Genomic DNA, 8,344 nt, shown 5'->3' with positions numbered 1-8,344 from the left:
AGCAAAGGAAAAAGTCTACTGCAGGGGGAAACTGGTGTGAACTTCCTATCTTTGCTATAGTCAATTTAGCAATATCCCCAGATAGGCTGACTTAAAGTGACTCCCCAGCAGTATTAAATTCCCCTTAACGAACTGACTTACCCCAGTGGTTTACAAAAATATCTCCCTGGAATGCCTCCAAACATACCAGAGATGCTGGCTGGCTAAGTATCCAAAATAGTCCTCAGTTAGCAACTTCCAAACTCCACACAAGAATCAAATTGCTTCGTATTACATTCCCTTGATCAAAGTCATCATCTCCCTCTTTGGGTGCAATTAGGGAGGAAAGTCTTTTTCTTTTACTAGAAAATAAAATTTATGGAGTCTTCAACAGACCCTGACACAAGAGAGAAAGAACCACAGAATCATAGAATACATACCCTTTCAGTGTGGCCTCATACTCAAATTCTTATAGGATCATAGAGTACTTAGGGTTGGAAAGGACCTTAAGATCCTCTCGTTCCAACCCCCCTGTCACGGGCAGGGACACCTCACACTACACCATGTCACCCAAGGCCCTCTCCAAACTGGCCTTGAACACTGCCACGGATGGAGAATTTACCACTTCTTTGGGCAACCCATTCCAGTGCCTCACCACCCTCACAGTAAAGAACTTCTACCTTATACCTAACCTGAACTTCCCCTGTTCTAGTTTAAACCCATTGCCCCTTGTCCTACTGCTACAGTGCCTGACGAATAATTCCTCTCCATCATCCTTCCCAGGTCATACACATAAACGCAGTTTCTGATGCTTCATAAATACTGACAGCACACTTAGAGACCACTGGTGCAATAGGAACCTGTCGTTACCTTTGGGAAGTCATCTGAAAGTTTGATTTTGCTTTGATCTAGGTGCCATAGGACTGTAGATGAGTAGCTAAAGCTGATACCTCATGGCTTCTAGAGAACACAGCTGTGATCCTGGTCCCTTCTGCCCAGCCTACCTCAAAGGTTACCACCCCTGAAGCTGCACTTGCATTTCAGCAGTGACAGAGCACAGCCAGTTTCCTTCTGTGAACTGGTCAGGGAGCTGTGTTGGGGGATATGGTTGCCCTCCTGTGAACTGTGATAACCAGTGTGCAGAGCCACCCCTCCTTCCACTGCCTCTACTACAAATAGCTGCAACCTTTAACCAGTGGACAGGACAAGCAGCAAAGGGAAACAAACAGCTCACAGCTAGAGTCAGAGCCTCAGCTCAGATGAGTCAGCACAGTCCCAGCTGTATTAGCTATGGGCTGGCTTTGTTTCTCCACTTACAGGCTGCAAGCCAAAGCACAAAGGAAACTTCTCAACTGCTTGTCGTATTACAGTACAAGTAAAAGAGCTAAATCTAAAGCCTTATCTGAAAACAGGCAGCATGCACCTTCCCTTCCTCACTCCATGAGATGTTTAAGAAGCCTGGCAGCACTAGACTTTTTTCAAGACTCTTCTCTGTTCAGAAGCGTGGCCTTTTCCCTCCTGGCAGTACATCAAATGTTCTTGCCACTATAATATTTCAATGCTGCTAAACAATGCTTGCAAGCATGCACTTGGACTCCAAGCAGCTCTACCAAGTTTTGTGTAATCTTTAAAATCTTTCTTTCCTTGATCAATCACATAGGTAGGTTTTTGTTTACACTGACTTCTAGGCATGGATTTTCATTGTACAGATAAAGACACAGGGTAAAGAGGGTGCTGGCTATTTATTGATTCTTAGCACCAATGTTTCAGTGAGCCAATTAGAAAACAAAACCAGGCAGTGTAACCTACATACCAAGTAAATAGACTGAGTGAATGCTGGAAATCATAGCATCATAGAATCATAGAATAATTTGGGTTTGAAGGGACCTTCAAAGGAAATGCAGGGTGTGAAATACATGCAAGACTGAAACCTGTTTGCAAAAGCTGTTGTAAGAACAATGCAAAAACCTACCTTAATAGAAATTAGTTTTAGCACAAAAAGACAAAGAAAAGGCAAAATCATTACATATTTTATTTCCAACAAAGATTACAGTCAGTTATTTCTCAGTATTAAGATGTTTAAGCACTGGTTAATGCTATGAAAGGTCATCTTATTGAATATCTGGGAAAACATGGAGGAATTTCTTTCTCCTGAAGTTCTCCAGCTCTTTCAATCTTATGGTATGGGAAACTTCCTCATTTGTCTTTAGAGCAAAGGACATAGAGTAAGAAGAGTCTTGTGGAGCTTGAAAAGCTAATTTACCACATTCAGATCATAAAAACACATTCTTACATCCTTTGTAAGACATGTTCCTCCACAGACTCGTGTTAATGATAAAAAGGCTATGAAGGAGAAGATGTGCTCTTGTGTCTTACACTACATATTGTTCCAATGAATTCTGAAGAAAAGTTCTGCTAGTGCAGCCTTCATCTTTTTTCCGAGGGAAGAGATCCAAAAATTTAATTTTCCTTGGTATTTAATTAAAATAAAAATCATTACGTGCACATTTGTATGTTGCAACTCCTGTAATATTTAAAAACTACAAACCATTAAAAAAATACAGACATTCCTGGATTTTTTTTTTCTTTATCAGAGTGATAAATAAGCCTACATACTTCTAAGTCTCTAAGCAAGAGCATAGTCAAACTGGCATTTCTCCAGTCCATCAAGTCCCTCAGTTCAGGTTGAGGTTGGCATACTCCTGTAGGGGTCAAGGAGAATACGGAAGCAGCGAGCAGTGAGGATTCCCAAGAAAATAAATAATAAAATCACAAAGGCAAACGTTGTTTTCTGTTCCAGGGTCATGCTGGAATTTGGTGTCATGTTCCCAGATGGCACAAAAGTGGCAGTGAATACCTCTCCATCAATCATTAAGAGAAGATGAAATGAATAATCCCACAGTTGCCTTCTTTTCATCATCATTTTGCTGAGGTCAGAGTAGAAGCCATTTAGATGCACTCTGCTATCTGTAGGGCAAAAGGGAAGCAATGTTAACTGCAAATAGCCCTTTTGTTTATTTACTTCAATACAACTTTCTCATAATGAAGAAAAATTAGATGAAAAGAACTTGAGAGCAGGGTCTGTTTGCCTCTGTGTCATATTTGAGACAAGTTTGAAATCCTGCAATGTTCTGTTGGCAGTACAGAATCCAGCAACAAATCTTAAATGTCACCCGACCAGAGCTGGCAGTAACTTCTCTCTAACCTACCATGTAATTTGGACTGGAGCAGAACGTTTGTTTCCTGCAAGGGGAAAAATGAGGGATTTAACCACAGTGGATAGCACAGAGAAGAGACAAATTTCAAGCCTTGCTGCAGGACAGGCGAGCTGTAGTTGATGCTACTCTAAGGTGGGTGAGAGGGGTCTAAAAAACACAATCAGTTATGGTTTTACACAATGACCAAAAATGTTTTGAGGTGGGATGGACCAGGACAAGCCAACAAAATGTGTGTGTCCCCACAACAGAAAGCAGCAATCATTCAATGCCTGAAAATATTGTAGCACTGATGAAGAAAAGCCATAAATAATTTGTGTTTCAGAGATTTAGAAAGGCAGCTTGAAGTAAGTCAGGTAGAAATTTATCTCAAGGGCAAACATTTCTAAATGTTTTCTGATGTAAAATCAGAATCAATCTTACAAACACAGTTAGGAAGAAAATGTTTTTTGTGTTAGCAGCTCTGCCACATCAAAAGAAATGCCAGGACTGGGGATTTGTTCCTAGACAGCAGCATATATGCTGTGCTACTTCCTGCCTGGCACATCTGCTCCCTTGACTGTCTATCTGGGTGTCTGTCTACCATTATTTCCTCCTCCTTTGCACACTGGATTTTCCTTCCAGCAGGAGGGAAACTGGATGCCACAACTTAAGCCTGGTCATCAAAATCACTGAAATTACCTGTGAAGTGTCCTTAGGAAAAGAAAGGCTTCAAAACTGGTTGAAAGACAGCACTGTATTGGCTGAACGCATTGAGTTAATGGAAAGGGAAAGAAAAAGAAATAGAAGAACATAAGCAGTATGTAGCACACACAGAAAAAAAAACTTCACATCATTATAGCCTTCATATCAAATATGCTTCATATCATTTTATAGATGGAATCATTATACTGATTCCATCACTGGACTGGGATCAGTAATTAGGTGTAAGTAGATTAAGAAAACATGGCAACACTGGGATATTTCTAGGATTATCCTAAAAACTGTACCTTAAACAAAATAAAGTATTAAAGCAACAAAAAATTGGAACTGTATAGCTGTTATTGACTGGTGTAACTTATGATGGAAAAGATAGCAAGATCAAAACTGTTACCTTCGTCTTGAAAATGTGTCTCAACTACCAGCTGATAAAAAGGTGATACAGAGGGCTGTAACAGAGAGAGCTAAAACTTAGGAACAACTGGTTTAATAAAGCCAACACACATTTGGGGGTGGGGAGGGAGTAATATCTGGTGAAGGAAATAATGAATTCTGGCAATAAATAATGTGACTGTAAAAAAGAAGAAACATATAAACTGAGACAGAGTGTACCACTGTGGCACTGATGCTGCAGTGGAGGCCAAAGGTGATGGTGTCCCATTCTAAAAGACCTTTGGCATTCTGATTTTGGAAAGCTTTTCTGTACATACATTATGTCATAGTTTTTAATGTTTAAGCATATGTCCTCAGCTAAACACATATTATACACATGTAACTTTAGTCTTTCCTAAAACTGTAATTACACAATACAGTAATTATGCTTGCTTTTACAGTTCAGAGTGTTTTAGGAAAGGTTTTCCTGACATTTTTCTAGGCATTACCTGAATACTGTTAGCAACCATGGGAGAAAATGAAAAAGATGGAAAATCTGTGAGTGTCAGGAAAGATGAACTTTTGATACACTGGTTTTAAATGCCAAATCTTAGAACAGACAAAGTATTATGTACACAGTTTTGAAGGAACTTGATTTTGAAAATGGATGAGCTTATTAACCACTTCTTTTATGAGAAAATTATGTTTAAATATCCCACGGATATAAGCACATGAGCACTTGAAAGGAGAAGTTAACTAACTAAATGCGTTAATTGGGCATATCTACAGAAATAAGTAATAAGGCTTGGAAGCATTTTGGCCACACTCCTGGCTTCTGGTCATTCACCTGGAGCAACTGGTATAAGGGAGTCCACAGGTCCCATATCTTTCTCCCTGCCCATCATTTTCTATTGTGTCAGCAGATCTGCCCTGGCACTAAGCATGGGAGTTTCTGTCCAACTGGAAACATTCCCTGTACCATGCACACTGTACATGGCAAACTGTATTTTCTTGTATGAGAACCTCTGCACACCTTGCAAGAGTTCCTCCATCCTGCCTGAGCTCCATCCTGCCTTGATGGTACTTATAGCAGGCTGACAGGGAGGGCAGGAGCCTGGAAAAGGGTGTTGAGGAGCTGCAGAGGGAGGCAGAAAGGCTCTTCCCCATAGCATGAGAGAGATTTCTGCTACAGCTCTAATGCAGATCCCAAGAGGCCAGAGACAATAGCATGAGTGAGATGCACACTATAAATATCCCCATTACAGCACAAAAGTATCCATGCAGCCAAAACAAATAAATAAAAAATACAGATCGTAACAAGCAAAGTGGTAGAAAACAAATAATAGTAATAATAACACCACAACCTGACTGTGTTTCTTTTCAGCTTGTTCCAATCACTAAATGCTGAGCCAAGTTACAACAGGAGTGGTAGCACCTCAAGCTTGTTTAAAAATTCATTGATGTAATCAAGATTCCTGTAGGTGCAGACCTGCTGCTTTCTTTCTGATTTCACATCTCATGTAAAATCATAACTGACAGAAAAAACAGGTTATCCTTCATTTAAATGTCTAGCCCTGATTTTATTTCTTGTTTGTTTGTAGTTTTTGTTTAAGGAAGATGTGCCCCCTTCAGTTAGTTTCTGTAACGGATGCCTTGCAGATGTGTTTAATCCTTTGTTTAATGAGTAAACAGTTGCACATTACTCCATCCACATCAGGTGGTTAATATAATTTCTCCTTGCTAGTGTGCACACTTCCATTAGTTAGTTCAATTATAGCTCTCCTTGAGGTGGTGCTTACAGTCTAATATAGTAAATTTATAAGGAAATAAAGAAACAGAGTAAAACTTTCATATCATTAATGGTGTTAAATTGACAGATTAGCCTTTGGCACATCCTAAACCTTTATAGCCTTCACAAAGTTTCAGGTATTCACCTGTAGCCCTGTAGCTGAACTATGACCACAGGGCCTGGGCAAATGCCACCAAAACATAACTTTTCTGGCCAAGCTACTAAGATATTTGAAGTTAAAATATCACCAGATTAATTAGTTGATAGAGCTATCTGCACATTCATCTGAAAGATACAAATTGACAGGACCCTGAATAGTTTATTCAAAGATCCTTTAACTGGTTTTTCAGTTCTTTTTTTAGCATTTATTTTGTTTCAAAGTTGACTTTAATTGAAAATTGTTGTACATTAAAAGGATTTCCTCAGGGCTCACAGTTTAAAGCTTCTCACTTTGAGAACAATAGGACCAGCCTTTAAGATCTGTACCTCTAGGAATAACATATTTACAGTTAAATGTGGTTTTGTTCTGCTGTTTAAACTGCTCCCTTTTTATAACCATGTACAACATAAATTGAATTTTGCATTAATACCCATATGTTTATGTTCTTACTATAAGAGATTTGCATGTTGGTGACTAGTCACAGCCAAAGAGACTGTAGGAAACCACACCCCAGTTTGCTGAATAGAATCTTACTTCTATCCATTTTGCCAGGTTCTGTATCCTACCTGCTCATAAACTTGCATATCATCCCATCCCTGTAGCTGCAGTACTCTGAGACACAGAGCAGCTCTGGAGCTGACCTTCAGCTGCTGTAAATTGTTCCAAAACAGATGGAGATATACACAGATTAGAATTATTGGCCTTTTGTCTTTCAAAATACTGAGGAACTGGTAATTCAAGAAACCACTGATGACTTCCAGGCTGAACTGTGACATCCACAATCTATGTGTACATTGATTCAAAGCAAATGTTTTAACTAAAAATATTAACAATCAAAACACCATATAGAATGATGGAATCTGTTTACTGCTATTTCTTGACAAATCGTTCACTCTCTTCCATGTAAATCACATAAAACAAATAGAAAAGCCTCTGAAACAAGCAAGGTCAAAGGACTAATTTAACTAGCAGAAAACTCTTTGACTCACAGAGGCCTGCAGCCTTAATAACTAGACACAAGGCCAAGTTTCCTGCTACTGCAGCAAGCTATGCTGTTCTGTCAACTTAATCACCATCTTTCCTACTTAAACCTTTGGTCCTGCAAAATTTGCTTGATAAAAATTATAGTTAGGCAACAAACAGCAAGACATTAAAGATCAAGACATTTAAAGAGATTAAAAAAGATATTTTTATCTGTCTTTTAAGTCAATACCCAGGGATTTTCTTTCGCCCTTCTTGTTCACTCAGGATTTACTGACCTGATCTGTAAGGTCCTGTGACTTAACTGGGTGCTTCACCCCATATGCCTGATATGCAGGTATCCTATATTAGTGGAGCAATTGGTTTTCCATTATGAAATATCTCATGGAATGTAGCAAGCAGACAGCTGTGCCAAGACCATGTGCATGATTTTCCTATACCACCCATACTAGTTTCACTGATTACTCACTTCCTTAGCTACAAAAACACATGGCAAGTTTCTTCAGGCTCAAACATCTGTACACACAATATTTGAGAAAAGATATTTCCATGCACTCACAGCTCAGTTGCTGTGATTGACATTTTAAACCTACCTTAAATAAATAAAATTTGATTACAAAAAGTACCAGGCTAGCAGATTAAATTCCACGTGCAGTTCTCTTGTACCCTAATGCTTGTTAGGTTCCTTCATACCGTATCCTGTACTGTCGCTTGCTGCACCAGAGTCTCTTTCCAACTGTATATATTGGATATATTAGCAATGCCTTTTTCACCTATACTTCATCTTTTTTTCTCACAAATTTGATACCAAGATGCCATTGGCCTTTCCCTGCACACACATATACTCATCATCTCTCAACGGCTTTTAAGGACAGATCTTTGAGTGCAAAGAGCCCCGTGGTGCATTATTCAGTGGTTAACATTGCTAAAGCAAGTTGGCAGGGTTAATTTTAGCAATAAAAAATCCTAGAAAGGGACCTGTTACTTTGTTCCATAGACCCTCTCTAATACCATGCACATCACTTTTACTTAATGCACCATGAAATGTTTAAAATGCAAGCTCACCTTTAATGTGCTAATGTACACAAATAATATTTTGAATTCTTCTACATAAGCTAAGGATGATTTATACAAAAAAAAGGTCAAAAT

General features: G+C 39.0%; 1 protein-coding gene across 1 annotated transcript; it reads right to left on the bottom strand.

Annotated features, from left to right (window-relative positions):
- Nucleotides 1-2,205: 2,205 nt before the first annotated feature.
- CTXN3 (cortexin 3) lies at nt 2,206-7,931 on the bottom strand. Its single transcript, XM_061376398.1, has 2 exons — nt 7,428-7,931; nt 2,206-2,946 (listed from the first exon to the last, which is right to left on the bottom strand). The coding sequence occupies exon 2, from the start codon at nt 2,900-2,902 to the stop codon at nt 2,660-2,662; it is 243 nt and encodes an 80-aa protein (XP_061232382.1). The 5' UTR covers nt 2,903-2,946; nt 7,428-7,931; the 3' UTR covers nt 2,206-2,659.
- Between the last annotated feature and the right edge of the window lie 413 nt (nt 7,932-8,344).

The sequence above is a fragment of the Neopsephotus bourkii genome, unplaced genomic scaffold (assembly GCF_033783945.1).
Source record: "Neopsephotus bourkii isolate Nb327-2 ecotype Australia unplaced genomic scaffold, CSIRO-AGI_Nbou_v1 NB_30, whole genome shotgun sequence".
NCBI lineage: Eukaryota > Metazoa > Chordata > Aves > Psittaciformes > Psittacidae > Neopsephotus > Neopsephotus bourkii.
Note: the sequence above shows the minus strand (reverse complement) of the source record. Positions and strands in the feature narration are given on the sequence as shown.